Source organism: Chelonoidis abingdonii, chromosome 21 (assembly GCF_003597395.2).
Source record: "Chelonoidis abingdonii isolate Lonesome George chromosome 21, CheloAbing_2.0, whole genome shotgun sequence".
Taxonomy (NCBI): Eukaryota; Metazoa; Chordata; order Testudines; family Testudinidae; genus Chelonoidis; species Chelonoidis abingdonii.
The window spans coordinates 2,326,642-2,345,861 of record NC_133789.1 but is presented as its reverse complement, the minus strand read 5'-3'; the positions used below and the strand labels follow the sequence as shown (position 1 = coordinate 2,345,861).

General features: G+C 47.0%; 1 protein-coding gene across 3 annotated transcripts; it reads right to left on the bottom strand.

Annotated features, from left to right (window-relative positions):
• Positions 1-285: 285 nt before the first annotated feature.
• Positions 286-18,924, bottom strand: LOC116829884 (keratin, type I cytoskeletal 14-like). Of its 3 annotated transcripts, none has more exons than XM_032788960.1 (8): positions 18,296-18,924; positions 16,785-16,867; positions 16,168-16,324; positions 15,522-15,683; positions 15,289-15,414; positions 14,969-15,189; positions 1,055-1,104; positions 286-566 (listed from the first exon to the last, which is right to left on the bottom strand). In XM_032788960.1, exons 1-8 carry the CDS (start codon positions 18,884-18,886, stop codon positions 469-471), a joined length of 1,488 nt encoding a protein of 495 aa, XP_032644851.1. In that variant the 5' UTR covers positions 18,887-18,924; the 3' UTR covers positions 286-468. The 3 variants fall into 3 exon arrangements, with proteins under 3 accessions (XP_032644851.1, XP_032644850.1, XP_032644852.1); XM_032788959.1 differs by lacking the exons at positions 14,969-15,189; positions 15,289-15,414; positions 15,522-15,683; ... (1 more) ...; positions 16,785-16,867; positions 18,296-18,924 and adding exons at positions 1,809-2,029; positions 2,129-2,254; positions 2,362-2,523; ... (1 more) ...; positions 3,429-3,511; positions 6,921-7,549; XM_032788961.2 differs by lacking the exons at positions 286-566; positions 1,055-1,104 and adding exons at positions 13,661-14,008; positions 14,288-14,319.
• Positions 18,925-19,220: the final 296 nt, after the last annotated feature.

Genomic DNA, 19,220 nt, shown 5'->3' with positions numbered 1-19,220 from the left:
ACCATCAATAAATCCTATAAAGTTCTTCACTCAGCCATTCCCAGGTATTTCCTAGCAATCCGCTAAGTAACAAAACATTCCCCAAGATTCTTTATGCTGCTTTTGGGAAACCTATCCCTCTTGCTCTCTTCCTTCAGTCAACCCAGAACAACTCCATCTTCCGGCTGCCCATGGGTTACTCTTGGCTATCATGGTACATCCCACCAAGGGTTTGAGAGGGCCCATGCCTCACGGCTTTAGAGTGACAAAGACAAGATTCCATTTTGCATGAATGAGAAGAAAAGGTTTATTAGACATTTGCAGACTTCAGTGCGGCACTCAAAGACAGGTGAAGGAGAATGCACAAACTGAGCTGAGTATTCCCCATGGCTCAGTTAGATACAGCGACTGGATCATTCAGTGAATCTCTTGCTTTGTTTCTGAGCGGCTCAGGCCTTTGGACCGGGACCCATAGAGTTCTCTGTACTGTTAGCGAGTGGAAAGCTGAACCTGCTCACGGGAAGAGACCACCTTTCCATCTTGGACTTCCTCAACAATTGTGCGGACTTGACGAGCGGATGAGATTACTTCAAAGAAGAGAGAAAACACAGTTATTTGGAGCATAGAAAAGATATTATGTATGTTCCCTAGGCATTTTGAATATACTGTTTCAAAGAATCCTTCACTGGCTGAGGGGAGAAAGAAAAAATGTGATTCCAAACCTTAACTTGTATAAATCACCTAAACAAGTCAAGAGAAAGCAAAATCTCAACCTGGAATCATAGAAAAGTTCACCACAATTTGTAGACCTTTAATTAATTTAATTTTGGGCTCATATTTAAACCAGTACTTCCATCTCCAGATTCCAGTGATGGATCCCAACTAAACAAAATTAGGTGACCATTTGAAGGTTTTGGTATTATTTGATTTTTCAGATTTCTCCAAACACCCATTCTCCACAGAATACTTTGTTAGTAATCAGATTGCACAATTTGTTAACTGATTAGCTTGTACACTGCAAAGCCACTTGTTACAGATGTGTCCAAGTTACACTTCAGATAAGGTACATCCTTACCATCTCTCCCAGCCTGTGCGGACAGCGCTGCCGAGTACTGGGAAGCAATGCTACAAGGGGAATAACAATAAGACAAATTAGAAACATGAACACGGCTTTGGAATTCAGTGGAAGTCTGCATTCAGTGGTGGAGGAGGGACAGCAAGGTCATAGATGATAAAAAATCACAGACCCCCCAAAATGTAAATTAATCATTTAGAATGACACCTGACAATATTTGTTCTGACTTAACCTTGCTTTTCACTTCCTGCAACAGCCTGAGTCTCCCTGAAATTGTCCAGTATTATAACACTAGGAGAAAACCCTTTCAAAAAGATCAAAGCATCTCACATCACTTTCCAGATCTGTCAGATAACTCTCAGCCCTCCTGTGAGGCACAGTAATAATGTTATTTACACCCTTTTACAGATGGGAAAGCCAAGGGCTAGAGAAGTCAATTAACTATTAAGCTTATTCAATGAATTGGCACCAGAGCCCAGAAAAGAAACCAGTTCTTCTCATTCCCAGTCCCTTGCTCTAACCACTCCAGAGTCCAGAGAATGAATACCTCCCAGGACAGGGTTCTCACTGAGGACGGTAATGGGATAAACCATTGAGCCATCACTTATTAGTCTTCTTCACAACTACCTAGGAATCTGGATTATTTCTTTAAAAATGAGCCTCTAGGGACACAGGTTATTCAGTTGTTTAGCCGTGTCACTATTAGCCGGCCCTGCTTCATGGCACTCTTATCGAATTGACTCTCTTTACGTACTGAGCATCCTCGCCCTCCAGCAGGCGGCGGTACGTGGCGATCTCTTGCTCCAGGCGCGTCTTAACGTCCACGAGAATCTTGTACTCGTGGTTCTGGCGCTCCATGTCACATCGGAGCTCGGCCAGCTGCTCCTCCACGCTAGTGATCAGGGCCTGGAGCTGTGCCAACTGGGTGCCATAGCGAGCTTCTGTCTCTGCCAAGGTGCCTTCCAGAGCGGCTTTCTGGGAATGCAGAGTAGAGGGGAAAGAATTCAGTGAGGGGGTCACTCAGTTCTGTGCCTACCCTTGTGTGTGTCTCCCTGGGAAGCCAGTGGCACCTACCATGCTGAGCTGGGACTGCAGCTCTATCTCCAGGCCCTGGACGGTGCGTCTTAGTTCCGTGATCTCTGACTTGCCGCTCTGCAACTGTTCCGTGTTCATGGCTACTTCTCGGTTCAGCTGTTCTGTCTGGAACAAGGGAAAACAATCTAGTTACTGCATGAATGATGTATGTAAAGCTCTGCCCCACCCATAAGGGTCAGGAGAGTGCTTCTCTTCACTCAGGCATTGTGTACCTGGGTGAAGAACCACTGCTCGGCCTCTTTACGGTTCTTCTCCGCCAAGCTCTCATACTGCTCTCTCATGTCAGCCAGGATCTTGGTCAGGTCAACCCCAGGAGCGGCGTCCATCTCCACAGTGATATCTCCACCCAGCTGGCTTCGTAGTATATTCATTTCCTGTGACAAGAGAGACACACTATGTTCAGCTGCATCTTAACTATACAGACCCACTGCAGTGCATCTGAGGAGGTTTTTCCCACTTGCACCCTGCATAGAGACCTAAAAAAAATACTATGGGGGTTTCAATTGTTTGTTTTTGGCTAATAAAATCCCAAGCATCAGGTGGCTTCTCAACCTAGCAACCAATGTAAGGTTCTGTTCCTATACCCAATGACTTGGCTCCAGTAGAAACTACCTGAATTATAAGCAGTGGATGTAACTTTACCTGGTACCTACAGAACAGATGTTCAAAGTCTATTATTCTTTACCTGCCCATATCCCTTCCCAACAACTGCAAATCTCAGAACTGTTCCTATTGATTGGCCTGTGCAGATTCCATTGTGCATTAGCTACAATTTATAGGTCCCTCTTTTGTGCCTTGTTTCTTCCTCACCTCCTCATGGTTTTTCTTGAGATAAGCCAGCTCCTCCTTCAGGTTTTCAATCTGCATCTCCAGGTCAGCTCTGGCCAGGGTCAGCTCATCCAGCACTCTACGCAGGCCGTTGATGTCAGCCTCAACACTCATGCGCAGGGACAGCTCTGTCTCAAACCTTGAAGTGTAAAAAAGGTCAAAAACTCAGGCACATCCAGCTGATACCAATTTTTCACTCCCTTCTCCTCCCCAACTTTCATATATTTTTGAATGGCATATTTGCTAACAGAGTTTCCTTCAGTGTTTCAAAAGTTTCTTCTGAATTCATGGAAGCTAAAATGAAGGTCACACTTGACACAGGCTCCCCCATTCCATAACATAGGAACATGGGAAGCATCTTCAAATGCAATAAACAACAGAGATCTTCAAGCAGAATGGCTTTTTTACACATTTCCCTTCTCATCAGAGCTCCGAGGAGCCCTGGACTTACTTGGTTCTGAAGTCATCAGCTGCCAGCCTGGCATTGTCAATCTGTAAGACAATGTTGGCATTGTCGATAGTGGCAGCAAGGATCTAGGGAAGAGAAAAGAGGTGATAAAAGGGATTGAAAAAGAAGTTTCAAAAATTGCATATTGCTGATTAACTGAGGGATGCAAACAGGAATTAATGCTCAGGAGAAGGGCCAGGAGCAGCACTGGCCTTCTGCTCCTGTATGGTAGAATTTGCATAACTGTACCGTGGAGATATGAGCCAAGCTGGTATGGACCAAATTCTCATTTGCACTAGGGGTCCTTTGCACTGCTCTAGTCATGTAAACAGGCCCCAAAGTGTGTGCAAATCTAATTTATACCCACCTTATACATGGCCAGCATGTATAAAATGAGCTTAGTGTAAATAAGGATCAGGCACCCTATATCTCTTTTGTACATATCTCTGTATCACCTGCATGTCTTAAAACTCTGCGTCTTCAGTTTGGGAACTGTGCTCATTTGAAAGAAAGGTAGTGACCAAGCAGTGTCTCATCTCATATGGTTTCTCCTTCAACTTCAAATATTTTAGCTGGATTTTAAAAAGAGCTGGATAATTTAAAGACTAATAATGTTTGCAGCTACATGCTAAGGTCATGGTGCTCAGATCTCATGCTTCAGGACGTATGACAGTAAATTACAGAGGTCAGGAAAGATTTTCCTCCTCACCTACAGCATTGTGTATATTATGGAGGGGACAGGCTTGCCTTCCTCTGAATCATCACGTATTAGTCATACAGGAAGCGGCATATGAGACTCGATTGACGACTGGTAAGATCTAATATGATAAAGCCTGTATAAAATGGTTAGGCTCTTTGGTGTGCCGAGACCACTGCACGTCAAGCTGACCAGTATTGTCTCATTGTTTCCTTGTGATCCCCCGCTGGTCTGTCTGTATCCACCTGTTATCTTTTGTCTTATACTTAGACTGTATCTCTCTGAGGCAGGAACTTTCTTTATGTTCTGTGTTTATCCAGCGCCTATGTACGATCGGGTCCTGGTCAGTGGCTGAGCAGGGAGTCGAAGCATTTAAATTTGGGGGCAGTTCCAGTTCAGGTTCATCAGTACTTCCTAACTGTTCGGTTCCGACACTAACTTTGAACGATGGATCAGTGACCAGTGCAACCTCTTAAACAGTAGGAACTAGTTCAGATACATTGCCAGCAGATTAATGTCACACACGCTTAAGCTTGCACTGTAACTCCTAACCGAAGAGTACCATGATAAATATTTCTTTCACTGTGAAAAAAAATTTTTAAACAAATTATTTGCATGCCCTAGTACAACATCCTCCAGAACTCTGTCTGTCATATTTGATCACTGAGGAAATGGAAAAGGAAACTCAGCCCAGAAAATGCCCTTTCTATGCTGACTTCTGCAGCAGGAAGGAACATGCACTCAGCAAGAAACTGGAGGGGACAAAGAGGGGAGGGAGGTGTTCTGGGAGTCGTAATTGTCTTCCATGGACAGTCCTCTCCTTGGGCATACCAGACAGGGGAACTACCAGTCCCAGAATGCCTTTCTCCTACCTCCCTCTAGTGTCATCTCTTCCAGGGAAGTGTGGCCCCTGCCTCGCTCTCTCTAGGTGGGAGCAGAGAGAGACACTCCCAAAGACCATCTCTCAGCACCTGTTCACTGAACCTGTTGTTTTAAAGCAGTTACTGGTTTGGGGGTCAGTTCAGGTTCAATGCAGCTGAGAGCTTTTCAGTTCTGAGTCAGTTAAAAAACCTCCGTAAAGCAGTTTTCAAGCTGGGCCTGGGTTTGACTCTCTGTGGCCAAGGCTCCGAGGCACAACAGTAATACAAAGAATAAGTAACAATAATCATTGAGTCTCTTGCTCCAGGACTTCCGTTGCTGTCAGTCACACTCTCATGCAGGAGGAAGGGACAGAAGCTGAGTGGAATTCTCTGAGCAGAAAATCTCACTGTGTCTGAGCTCCCTTGAGAACCTATCCCGAAGCTCTAGGCAGAGGAAAAGCAAACCTGGGACTCTTAAGTAAAGTTAGCAAAGTGGAGCCAAAATGAAGAAAAGAAAATACCATTGAGAGTTTTATTAGCTTGAAGTCTGATTCACCTGCCTCACTGAGAGTCTCACTTTCTGCACACCTGATGTTTTGCTGACATTCACTGCTGATGCTTTGTAAGGAGAAGATAGTAACAGCGAGACAAATGTTGCATTTGTGACTCCATCCTTACTCAGGAGACACTCCCCATGACCCCCAATGACTCTACATTCAATAAGTTTTGTCTGGGTAAGGGCTGAGTAAGGATGTCACAACCTAGCCTACTGAAAGGAACGTAAAATAAAATGAATGCAAATGACACAAGTGACCAGTGAGTGGCGTGAACGTTGGTGCTGCTGTGAGGGCATCCCTCGGGCCTTTTCATGAGACCTTACTGTGCAAATGCTGAGACACAAAAATGAATTAGGATGAAAATGATAGGACTGGTTCTGCTCTCAGTGACTTGAGGGAAGTTACTCCTGACCTACACTGGTGTAAGAGAGAACAGAATCAGGCCCAAATTGTTCTGAATCCTCCTAGTTTTGAGCATATGGAAAATGTTAGGTCTTGTGTCAGCCATTCCGGAATTGCAAAGGTCCCACATCCTTGTTATCATCTGATTTGGTCTCTTTTTAACCTCTAAATTCAGCCTAGAAACAGGCTAGAAGTGATTATTATAATCATTATGACTATCTTAGCATCCATTTGTTCACAAAGTGTCCTACAATAGGTGAATGGTGCCAAACAGATCACACGTCCCTGCCCTGAGAGCTCACAGCCTTCTGATGAGTTAAACATCTGGCAAAAGAAGCACATACTTGGAGCATAAGTAATATCCGGTACTTAGCCATCTGTGTATAATCCTACCAGCAGCATTGCTGCTGCAGCCCGCTTCCTTTTAATGTTGCTGCAGCACCCAAGACAGAACAGCTAATCAACATGAACCAGTAAGCTTCTGCTGCTACTTTCCTGCCCCGAAGTCTGATTCCCTATTAGAAATCATTTAACAGGAAATGCAGTTTGCTCCTTCTGAAGGAATATCATTAAATCACGGGTGCGTGTAAGGGCACGTCTTCACTAGCAATGTTAAAGCGCTGCTGCAGCACCAGCACTGGGAAAGATCTCTCCCAGCGCCATAAAAAACCACCTCCACAAGGCGAGTAGCTCCCAGCGCCGGTGCACTGTCTACACTGACACTTGCAGCGCTCAGGGGGGTGTTTTTTCACAGCCCTGAGCAAGAAAGTTGCAGCGCTTTAAAGTGCCAGTGTAGACAAGCCCTAAATTGCTAAATCTCCTTCATTTGTGTCTGGGCACAGGATTGCTATGTAGCCCTTATTATCCCTGTTGCCTCTAATCAGTTAATCCCTCGTTAATCAGTTTTTAGACACAAGACAATCTGTAATAAACAAAATCAGACAAGAGACATCCGATCTTTTTAACAATAGTGTCATACCTTGCTCCTCAGGTCTTCAATTGTCCTGTAATATGGACTGTAGTCACGATCAGGACTGGGTCCCTGCTTCTTATACCACTCCTTGATCTTAATTTCCAGATCAGTATTGGCCTCCTCCAGAGCACGCACCTTGTCCAGGTAGGTAGCCAGGCGGTCGTTCAGGTTCTGCATAGTTTCCTTCTCACCCGCAGGGAGAATGCCATCACCACCGCCAAAGCCACCTCCAAAGCCACCTCCATAGCCACCCCCAAAGCCACCTCCAAGGCCAGCACCAAGGCCACCACCAAGGCCACCCCCATAGCCACCTCCAAGGCCACCCCCATAGCCAGCTCCAAGGCCACCCCCATAGCCACCTCCAAAGCTACTACTGTAGCTCCCCCCATAGCCACCACCCAGGCTACTTCCTACTCCAGAGACATACCTAGAAGAAGAGACAGAAAAGCCACCAGATCCCCCATGAATACTTGGAGCTCTGTAGGGACCTCCAAGATGCACTGAGGAAACCCGTGTGGAGCCACCTCCTAATCCACTTAATCCACCTAACCCCTTTAGGGATGTAGACGAGGAATATTGCCTGACACTGGTGGTCATGGTGGAAGGTAGATGAGGATCTAAAGCCCAAGAGAGTCACCCAGCTCAGCTATGAAAGAAGCAAAGTGCTGCTAACTTCCCTGACTCTGAGCTCCTTTTATACCCACAACAGGGGGCGTTGCCACTGCAAGGTCCTTTTTTCTCTCTTACATTCCCCAGGGTTTTCATCACCCTTAAAGTCTGAGCCAACTTCCAGAATCATCATTTTCTCCTTGATGTGTTCCTGCTTTTGTCACATTCCACTAGAAACACTTTACTTCATAAAGAGTGTTTCTCTGTTTCTTCTTGTTTCCAAATGTACAGCCAGGTGTGATTCAAAGTGGGAGGCTCATTGCTCCAGGCTACATTTTTACATTATGTTACACTCTTGAATGTGAGACAGAGCCATTCAGACTCCTCCAGTGCATTTCTGTGAAGTAAATCTTTCTTTCTTGGGTTTTACAGAGTACCATTCTCAGTAATTACTGCATGCTTAGTAAATCTCTTGTGATAGTTGCTGTTTTCAGGAAGAAGCTTAAATAAAACCTTAAATGCAGCATTTCTCAAATCCGGCCACCATGGCCACTGGGGGCTTTTCTTGCCGCCACAGCCTCCTGGATGGTGATTTGGGGGGTAGGGGACAAAGTAGCGGCCCCTTCTCTGGGGCTGCCAGGAGGGATTGGGCCCTGCCCTCCTTTGGGGCCACAAACACCAAGGGAGCAGACAGCCGGTGTGAGTTCCCCACCTTCCCGGGGCAGTGGGGCTCAGGCTTCTGGCTTCAGCCCTAGGCTCCGGCCGTGTGGCAGGAGGTTCCTGCCACTGGCTCTGATTGCGAGGCAGTGAGCTCCATCCCTCAGCTGCAAGCCTCCATCCCCAGTCTCACCACCCCACTCATTGCCCCCACTGCCTTCCTACCCACCTCCCCGTCCAAGTCTTAATTTGTTCCCTGACTTGCCAAGGCTGAGAGGTCTGGTATTGGTATATTTGTTAATATCACCTCTCACTTTCTCTCAGCCAACTAACAGTGAAAAGTGATGTTAACAAACATACCAATATTGCTTTTCACGGAAGCAGACTGACTGGCTAGCAAGTCTAAAAAATGCAGCCAACAAAGCAAAAGGAACAACAACAACAACAAAAGACAAGAACATGCAAAGCCCCTTATTTGTGTTTAGGTCCAATAAAGAATAGAGACAACTGCTCATTATTTTTATTATTGACTCTGCAAAAAAAAACCCTACATAAATACATTGTTATGATTTGAACATGTGCATGTGCAGATTTATTTGTTTTTCCTAAAGTTCATTAAGTATTTTAGGAAAAATTGTGTGAGTGGCCACCAGCAAGAGTTGGTGGTCACACTCTGAGACCACCAAAAATTGTTGTGAGAACCGCTGCTCTAATGTGTGTCTTTAATTTTGTGAGTATGGTGGACAGCTCTGAACCCAAGTCTTCTGTGTAACCACAGAACAGACACAATTGGCAGCAAACATGCAGGCTTCCTCCATAACGCTGCCCAGCAATGTACCTTCACCTCATCCTGGAAGATCGCCTATAGAGGTGAGAGGGGACTTCAGCCCCCTGGCCAGTTCAATGCTTGGCCTCTCTGCTGAGGCAGCCATTAAGAGGCCCAGTTAGTGTTGGATGCGACCATTGATTTTGTGATGTCAACATCTGCCATTAAGAACTAGACTGCGATCCCCCGAGTCATTTTTTAAAATCCAGGGCATGGCTATTAGAGGGAAGAACTTTAGAAATTATGGAACTCTCTAAGAAAGAGGAGAGGTCAGTGTAAAGAACGAGCCAAGAAAACAGTCTGAATGGCCTGGGGACCGGTTATTGGATTTAAGAATTGGGGATTAAGAATAATGCTCAGAACAGCACAGTTCTGTATCGTTAATCTAATGAACACGTTAATCAGATGTTACCAGAGATGTTCCTTGTGGCTTCCTGCCCTGAGAGCCTCCTTTGAGTGATGTACACACCCAGCGTAAACCAAACTGCCCAAGAGATGCTAACTGCTTGTGAAGAGCCAAGGTGCTCAGAAAATTGCAGGGTTGAATAAGGTCGAGCTCTGCTGTCTCAGTTCTCAATACTAAGCTCCCTACCAGGCTGAAAACCCTCGGGTACAGATCTAAGTGGCACTATTTAATAATGTTCCAGGGTGTGGAGGAAAGCATATTTCTTCACATGTTGTACCATGTCTACCACTTTACTGTCTTCCTAGACAGGCCCTAACAGTCCCCTTCCCCAAAGCTAAAACTTACGTTCCTTAGATCAGCTTCCATGAAAGGGGAAAGAGACTATGTCCCACAAGCAACAGATGAATATTTCTGAGCAGGCTTTGATTGCTCGGCTCCGTCCCACCCGGGCTGGAGCATTTTACAGGAAAGCGGATGGAACTGATGAATGAGAATAGGGATGGATGTGTCTTTGGGATATTTACTTCTATTACATTACAGCTAATTCTAGATAGAGCAGAGAAAAAGATGGCACAAAAGCTTTCACGTGATTATAATTTACTGAAGCAGCTTTGTACAAGCATCGGGTGAGATAGGAGGTGAACCTGATGTTTCAAGAGATCCCGTCTGGCCGCAAAATCTATGACGTGTATGAATGGTCACATCCACAGGTACAACATGGGTACAAAGTGGGTGTCAAATCCTACCATTGCAATGTGGTGGCAGTTTACACTCCCTTTGTCCAGGTGTAAATGACAACACAAGATGCGAGGCAAGGCCTGTAATTTTGAGGTTCAGATTCTTTCCCCCACTTGATGACAGAAACATAAAAAGAAGAAAAGAACCAGAAACTTCCTGCATTGTCCCACCTGAATGTAGTGACAACACAGAAATGTGTAAGGTACCATCCAGAATGGTATAAGACCTAAACGACCATAAGGCCTGATTTGCTTGGCAGCTGCAGAGAGCAAGAATCACATGTGAAGCGATTCTACTAACCTTGTCACTGAAGTTTATAGTAATTCTCCAGTCTGTACTTTAGCTAAGGAACACAAATCCAAAGAATATCAGAAACCCAGCTGAGGTAACGGTTAATTGTGTTATTAAACCAATGTGTGGTTTATAACCTCTCTCTTTCATGTGCGGATGCTCCTGGGATAGGCGAGTCTGCTGCTAAAACAGAGCCAGTGTGGCTGGATGCTTTGCCAATCCCCCTGCAGCACAGGTGTAGGGGCAGGTAGGGACCATGGTTCCCCAGCTCACACATTAATTTTGGGATACTATTACCTGTGCTGCAGCAGTCTACAAGCAACCTGAGAAAGAGGAACCCGTAACCATCTCACTCATGACCCAGTAGACGCACCAAAGAATTTGAATCTGAACTTCTCTAGTTACATTTGAAATAATTTTAATTCTTTCTTCTAGTACAGACACAGGCAAACTATGATCCGCAGGCCACGTCTGGCCCACGGGACCATCCTGCCTGGTCCCTGAGCCTCCGGCCGGGGAGCCTAGTCCCTGGCCCCTCCCCCACTGTTCCCCTCCCCTGCACCTGGGCCAATGTGCGGGCCGCGCTCTGGCCCACTGCTCCTGCTGGGCAGCACAGGGAACACAGCTGGCTCTGGCCGGGTGTCGCAGCTGTGAGCTCCTGCTGTTAGTAAGGGGGCAAGGAGTGGGAGGGTTGCATAAGGGAGCGGAGGGTCCTGGGGGGCAGTCAGGGAGGAGGGTGCGTTTGGATGCGGTGGAGGTTCTGGTGGGGGGGGTCGGGGGATGGGGAACAGGGATGGTTGGCGAAGTGGGAGTCCCGGGGGGCTTGTCAGGGGGCGGGATATGGATAGCGGTGGGAGGGCCATCAGAGGGACCGGAGCGGGGGGTTGGATAATGGGGATTTTTCCCGGGCGGGGGCCCAGTTATGAGGTGGGGAACCCCCAGAGGGGGTGTCAGGGACGAGAAACCAGAGTGCCGGGTGATAGGGGTGGGGTCCAGGGGGCAGTTATGGGCAGAGACCCCAGAGGGGGGTAGGTCAGGGGACGAGGAGCAGACGTGCGGTTGGATAAGGTGGGTTGTCCCAGGGGTCAGTATATGCGCGGGGGACCCCAGAGGGGGTGTCAGGGACAGGAGCAGAGTGCGGTTGGAATAGGGGGTGCGATCTCAGGGGGGCGTTCCAGGGGGGTGTGGATAGGGGTCAGAGCAGTCAGGGGCGAGGAACAGGCAGGTTGGATAGGTGGCTGGTCCCAGGAGGGGACAGGGAGCAGGGGGGTTGGATAGGGGGTGGGGGTCCCGGGAGGGGACAGTTAGGGGACAAGGAGCAGGGGGAGTTGGCTGGGTGAGGGATTCTGAGAGGAGCAGTCAGGGGCGGGAAGTGGGAGGGGGCGGGGGCCAGGCTGTCTGGGGATGCCCAACCTTCCCTACCCAGCCCTCCAACCCCGACGTGGCCCTCAGGCCGAAACGTTTGCCCACCCCTGGTCTAGTTCTTTAATTGTTTGATTCGTTCTTTCAAAAAAAGTCTTCTAGCATTGTGGGTGCACCTGGCGTTTACAAGAGAAACACACAAAGGCAAGTTTCCTGCCTTCAGCTGCAGAACTGAGCAGACAGGACTCCAACGACACATCCTTTACCAGAGGAATCTTGTCCATGTATTTTCCTCCTGTAAAATGCCAGGCACACCAATGATGCTATATAAATGCACAGATGCGTTCGGTAAGAGGATGCTAATCTTACAGAGTCATTTTGCTGGTCATAACCCTGCATTCATGGCTCATGTTTATAATGGACCTGAATAGAGTCTGAGTGGAATGATGATGGGGTCATGTAAGTACCAGAGAGAGAACAGAAAGGCTCCTTTCCCCCTTTTCAGGGAGAACCAGAGCTCTCTCTATCTATACCAGAGCTTAGCCAGGTAAAATCAGGGCAAGGTCCCTAAAAACAGGGGTTTAAAATAGGAGGACCAGATTCTGCCAACTTCACACACGTTCAGTAATATCTTACTCGGAATCACCCTGTTGATGTCCAACAGCACTACATATGGAGCCAGGTACTACGTAAAGGGTGGCAGAACCTAGCCATGGCTGAGGATGGACGAACACTGCCATCAGGTTGTGTAATTGCAGCACACGTAGACACACCTGAGCTAGCTTCAACCTCGCTAGCTCAGATGTGACGTACCAATGGCAGTGATGTACCGTTGGCAGCTTGGACAAGCCTGCCTGAGGCCCTTGGTAATTACTTGGGTGGCTGCTCACGGAGCAGTCCATGCCGCCGTGGCTTCACAGCTATGATGGCTTGAGCTAGCTCAGTTAAAGATCTCAGGTATGTCTGCATGTGCTGCAGTTACACCCCTGATTGCAGTGCAGACGTACCCTGATAGCTGAAGTTGTCTTCTGGGAACTGCCAGTCAAGATGCAGTGTATCAGTGTCCCACTGCATCAGGAATGGGCAGTAATGACAAATTGGCACAGGGGATCAAAGCCCAAACACAGCATGTAATAACCTTATCCTGAGCAGGTCATGCACCCCCTGACAGCTATCTGAGGGGTCTGCATTCTTCTGACCCTTTGGAAACACCTGGACAGTTCCCAAGAAAGTCACACTGAATAAAACTGAAATTGTGTTACCGAGGAAGGGGTCAGCCAATGGTACCGTTAACACAACAGCCACACAAGTTAATTTTACCACCAAGCACTGATAGAGGTGTGTGGCTGACAGTTGGCAGGGAGCTAGTATGATGGTGTCTGTGATTCATTTTCTTTCACTGTGCACCATGCACCTTGGCCCTGACTCAGTGAGCTGATGAAGCCCCATCTCCTACCTTCCTCTGTGGAATAGCCACTTGTGGTCCCTGAGCAGAACTGTGAAACAACCAAATTGGAGACTGTTCCTGAGGATTCTCTCTCAGGTTTCATATTTTGAGACCATTGCAACTTAGGGCAGAATATCTGACCCTGTTTATACAGTTCAGTTGCAGAATTTCAGCCAGGTTGGATGTGATCAATAAAGCCACTAGTTCTTTGCTTTAATATTTAGTCCTGGTGTATTAATTCAGATCACTCAGTGATCTAGCGTACAATGCCTTATAGTGACCATCTGAACAATTCCTTCTAGCTGCCCACGAGTGCTGATGGAAGCTCTAGCAAACAGCACCGATCTCCCCCTAGAGAGCTTGTGTCATTAGCCCCCTTGAACAACCGAGACAAGACTCTAGTTTGCATGAATGAGAAGATAAGCTTTATTTGACATTTATGGGAAGAGCACAGCATAGCACTCAAACGAGGGTGAGGGAAACAGAGGCAGAATGTAAAGGGAAGGAACACACGAATGGAGCCCAGTCCTACACAGCCTTGGTGACAGCATTACACATCTACAGCACGTGGACTAGAGTCTTCTTTCCTTTGCTGTGACAATCTCTATATTGATGCATCCAAGGTGCTCAGGACTGGAGCCTGTGGAGTGGTGTGTAGTCTTAGCGGGAGGAATGATGGACCTGCTCGCGGGAAGAAATCACTTTTCCATCTTGGACTTCCTCAACGATTGTACGGACTTGTCGGGTGGTCGTTGACGCTACAAGGGAGAAAGAGATAGAAGAAACTATCAGCTGTCCTAAGGACCTGATCATCCTTTGGAATTTTTATCCTAGCTAGTGTATCTGCAGAATTGAGTGTCATAAAGGCATATCCTATATTCCATTTTACACAAATACGTGTGAATAATATCTTCAGTATTTCAAAGGAATCATTCCAGTTTTGCATCCATTAATGAATTAGAGCCTATGGAAAGAAGCTTGCTAAGGATGTGATGCAGAAATGTGTGATCATTACTTCGGATAAGACAAATTCTTACCTTCTTTTGCTAAAGCGTACTGGGAGGCAATGCTACAAGAGGAGAAAAAAGAGAGAAAATTAGAAATATAAACACCAGAGGAGAGGGCGCAGTGAGAGAATAAAGGTGCAGACCTCTTATGGGGAGAAATAATTATTTTGACACAAGTCTGATGAATTTCATTATTATGTCAATTTGCAGGTCCCCAATGTCCTCCCTTTGAAATTGTCTAGAGTTAAGGTTTGAGCAGAACATGTGATCTTGGAAGGATTTTCAAGGTCTGAAGGGATTTAGACACATTATATTAGCTTCTCAACCCTCCTGTGAGGTTTGTTAGTGTTATTAGCTACTTTTCCAGGGTCATGCAATCGCTGAAGAAGCCAGGAACAGACCCCCAAAAACCCTGAAAGCTAGAGTTTTCACGTAGCTACTAGACAATGCTGCCTCTCCAAGATGGAAATGTTATGTTACACTCCATAATTCAGACAATAAATACCTCCCAGGACAGAGTTCTCACTGAGGACGGTAATGGGATAAACCATTGAGCCATCACTTATTAGTCTTCTTCACAACTACCTAGGAATCTGGATTCTTTCTTTCAAAATGAGCCTCTAGGGACACAGGTTATTCAGTTGTTTAGCCGTGTCACTATTAGCCGGCCCTGCTTCATGGCACTCTATCTAATTGACTCCCTTTACGTACTGGGCATCCTCGCCCTCCAGCAGGCGGCGGTACGTGGCGATCTCTTGCTCCAGGCGCGTCTTAACGTCCACGAGAATCTTGTACTCGTGGTTCTGGCGCTCCATGTCACATCGGAGCTCGGCCAGCTGCTCCTCCACGCTAGTGATCAGGGCCTGGAGCTGTGCCAACTGGGTGCCATAGCGAGCTTCTGTCTCTGCCAAGGTGCCTTCCAGAGCGGCTTTCTGGGAATGCAGAGTAGAGGGGAAAGAATTCAGTGAGGGGGTCACTCAGTTCTGTGCCTACCCTTGTGTGTGTCTCCCTGGGAAGCCAGTGGCACCTACCATGCTGAGCTGGGACTGCAGCTCTATCTCCAGGCCCTGGACGGTGCGTCTTAGTTCCGTGATCTCTGACTTGCCGCTCTGCAACTGTTCCGTGTTCATGGCTACTTCTCGGTTCAGCTGTTCTGTCTGGAACAAGGGAAAACAATCTAGTTACTGCATGAATGATGTATGTAAAGCTCTGCCCCACCCATAAGGGTCAGGAGAGTGCTTCTCTTCACTCAGGCATTGTGTACCTGGGTGAAGAACCACTGCTCGGCCTCTTTACGGTTCTTCTCTGCCAAGCTCTCATACTGCTCTCTCATGTCAGCCAGGATCTTGGTCAGGTCAACCCCAGGAGCGGCGTCCATCTCCACAGTGATATCTCCACCCAGCTGGCTCCGTAGTATTTTCATTTCCTGTGACAAGAGAGACACGCTATGTTCAGCTGCATCTTAACTATACAGACCCACTGCAGTGCATCTGAGGAGGTTTTCTCACTTTGCGGCTTTTCAGACAAGAGACCATCTCCTAATGTGTGTTTGTTCAGCGCAATGGGACTGTGATCCTAACAGTCAACAACAAGTAAAATAATAAAAATAATTTTCTAAGAAATCTCCATATGGGGATTCAGTTGCCTCTGTCCAGCGACTAAATCCTAAGCAACAGGTGGCTCCACAGCCTGGGAAGCAGGTGTCTGTTGCTGTAGATACTGGTGAGTCTGACCTGGGGCCTACAGGGGACGTGATGTTGTGCAGAATTAATTATTCCCCACTTCTTTATCCCCAGATGCCCTCCCAACAACCCTAATACTTGGAAATAGCCCTGCTGATTGACCTGATTTTCATTGTACCTTAGCTACAACTTATAAATCCCCTCCTTTGTGCTTGGGTTTGTCCTCACCTCCTCATGATTCTTCTTGAGATAAGCCAGCTCCTCCTTCAGGTTTTCGATCTGCATCTCCAGGTCAGCTCTGGCCAGGGTCAGCTCATCCAGCACTCTACGCAGGCCGTTGATGTCAGCCTCAACACTCACGCGCAGGGCCTGCTCCGTCTCAAACCTTCAAGCATAAAAAGGGTGCTCACTACTGAGTTGTCAGCCCTTTTTTCTTTACATGCTGCTGTCAACCTTTCAATGTCTTAGAACTCTCTGTGCTGCGTGGGGGTTGGGTGAACGAGAGACACAGTGAGTGAGATGCAGTGTCCAATGGATGGAACAGCGCTGGTTGGTCAAGTTTCTGCTAAGAACAGTAACTTTCCTGGGCAGCTTTGAGGCATATTCTATACTGAGCTCCAAAGTGAGTGCTTCTGTTTCGATGTGTAACTCGCCTCCCATTAAAACACTGGTAGCACCATTGCCCCAAGCCTCTGTGTGCTGAGTGATATGTAAATTAGATCAATAGGAAGCTGCCTCTTAGAGAGGAACTCTCCCTCTTTTCCAGTCATGATGCATGTGGAGAAGCTTGACATGCACAAAAGGATCCCCATATGGATCTCACTCCCAGGGGAAGCAGCACTTACTTGGTTCTGAAGTCATCAGCCGTCAGCCTAGCGTTGTCGATCTGCAAGAGGAGGCTAGCATTGTCGACAGTGGCAGCAAGGATCTGGGGGAAAGAGAATGAAAGAGCAAGTGAGAAAGAAGCCTCAAAAGCTCTTCATGTTGTTGGCTGATTGTAGGATCCAAGCAGTGGTGAATGTTAGGGACAGGCCAGGAGCAGCAGAGGGATTTACCAAGCTGTACCATGGAGAAATGCAACAGTGCTGAATTAGACTGGGCAGTGTCTGACTCCACTGCGGCCTCCCTGTCCTGCTTATCCATCAGGATGAATTGCAAAAGGCAACCTGATAATATCTGAGTATGTGCAAGGCCTGATAAGGACACAGTCTCATGCTTCAGGGCGTTTGCTGATCCCATGTGGCTCCAGAAAGAACCAACCTTTCCCCTCCCCAGCCCCACCACCATGTACTGCTGTGTGCAATTGTCGGAGGGGGAGGGGAGACTAGCCATCCTCGGAAACATCAGGTATTGGTGACTGCCACAGGCAGTACATGTGGACCCATAGTGTGCTCTTGTATGGCAAAGCCTGTGTCCATGTGTTCTGTAATGGAGCTCATTCACACTAACTCCTTCCAGAAGCTGAACAAGGTGTAGTGAGCAGGTCCTCACCATATCTAATTTTTGTGATACATACTCAGATAGAGATAATCCACCCAAGGCTCCCGAGAGGAGAACTCCAAGCCAGGCTTTGAGGAAGGAACATCAAAAATGGTGCCAGTGAGAAGAAGGGAAAATAATGTATTTAGTTTGCTCCTGCCCTTGCATCTCTGAGGCTTTCTGCTTCTGCTTTCCTCGGATTTCCCTTATGTAAACTAATGATGGTTTGGAAGAGATTAATAATGACAGTAAGAGGAACAATATCAACCCTGAGGCTTTTCCTCTCACGATATGAAGCCAGGAAACCAAATCAGAATGGAGAGAAATTGCTCCACATGTTTTGAGATTATAGGACAAGTCAGGCCTTGCATTGATCATTCCTGGAAGAAGGCTGTGGAATTTATCAGTGCTTCCACCTTTTTCTTTTTAACCCTCTGCACTCAGCTTAGTACTAATGAGTTAAAGCAATTGACAGGAGTTTGCAAATTCTTTGATTCTGTGCATATACAATAATACTAAGCCTATCCTGGTTTGCTTTACCTCTAGATTAGTTTGTTTATAGAGTATTCAAATTGTACCATATTATCGACATAGATCAATGTCTATAAGACTCTGCCGCTGGTTCACTGCTCTTATATCTGTTTCATACAATCAAATAATAAGAAATACACCATTTTTTCTTTCTGGAGGAATGTAATTAAATAACTGAAGTTGATAAATTACTAAATCTCCTTCCTTGATATCTGGCACAGGGGAAAATTGGATTGCCTTTTATTGCCAGCTTTTAATTACAGAATTGTTATTCAGTGCCCCTGTGCCAGTTTAATGAAGAGTCTCAGACAAGAGACATCTGACCTTTTTAACAATAGTGTCATACCTTGCTCCTCAGGTCTTCAATTGTCCTGTAATATGGGCTGTAGTCACGGTCAGGACTGGGTCCCTGCTTCTTATACCACTCCTTGATCTTAATCTCCAGATCAGAATTGGCCTCCTCCAGAGCACGCACCTTGTCCAGGTAGGTAGCCAGGCGGTCGTTCAGGTTCTGCATAGTTTCCTTCTCACCCGCAGGGAGAATGCCATCACCACCGCCAAAGCCACCTCCAAAGCCACCTCCATAGCCACCCCCAAAGCCACCTCCAAGGCCAGCACCAAGGCCACCACCAAGGCCACCCCCATAGCCACCTCCAAGGCCACCCCCATAGCCAGCTCCAAGGCCACCCCCATAGCCACCTCCAAAGCTACTACTGTAGCTCCCCCCATAGCCACCACCCAGGCTACTTCCTACTCCAGAGACATACCTAGAAGAAGAGACAGAAAAGCCACCAGATCCCCCATGAATACTTGGAGCTCTGTAGGGACCTCCAAGATGCACTGAGGAAACCCGTGTGGAGCCACCTCCTAATCCACTTAATCCACCTAACCCCTTTAGGGATGTAGACGAGGAATATTGCCTGACACTGGTGGTCATGGTGGAAGGTAGTTGAGGATCTAAAGCCCAAAAGAGTCACCCAGCTCAGCTATGAAAGAAGCAAAGTGCTGCTAACTTCCCTGACTCTGAGCTCCTGTTATACCCACAACAGGGGGCGTTGCCACTGCAAGGTCCTTTTTTCTCTCTTACATTCCCCAGGGTTGTCATCACCCTTAAAGTCTGAGCCAACTTCCAGAGTCATCATTTTTCTCCTTGATATATTCATGCTTTTGTCACATTTCACTAGAAACACTTCACTTCACAAAGAGTGTTTCTATGTTTCATTTTTGTTCCCAAAGGAAGGGTGAGGTGTGATTCAGAATAGCAGGCTCAT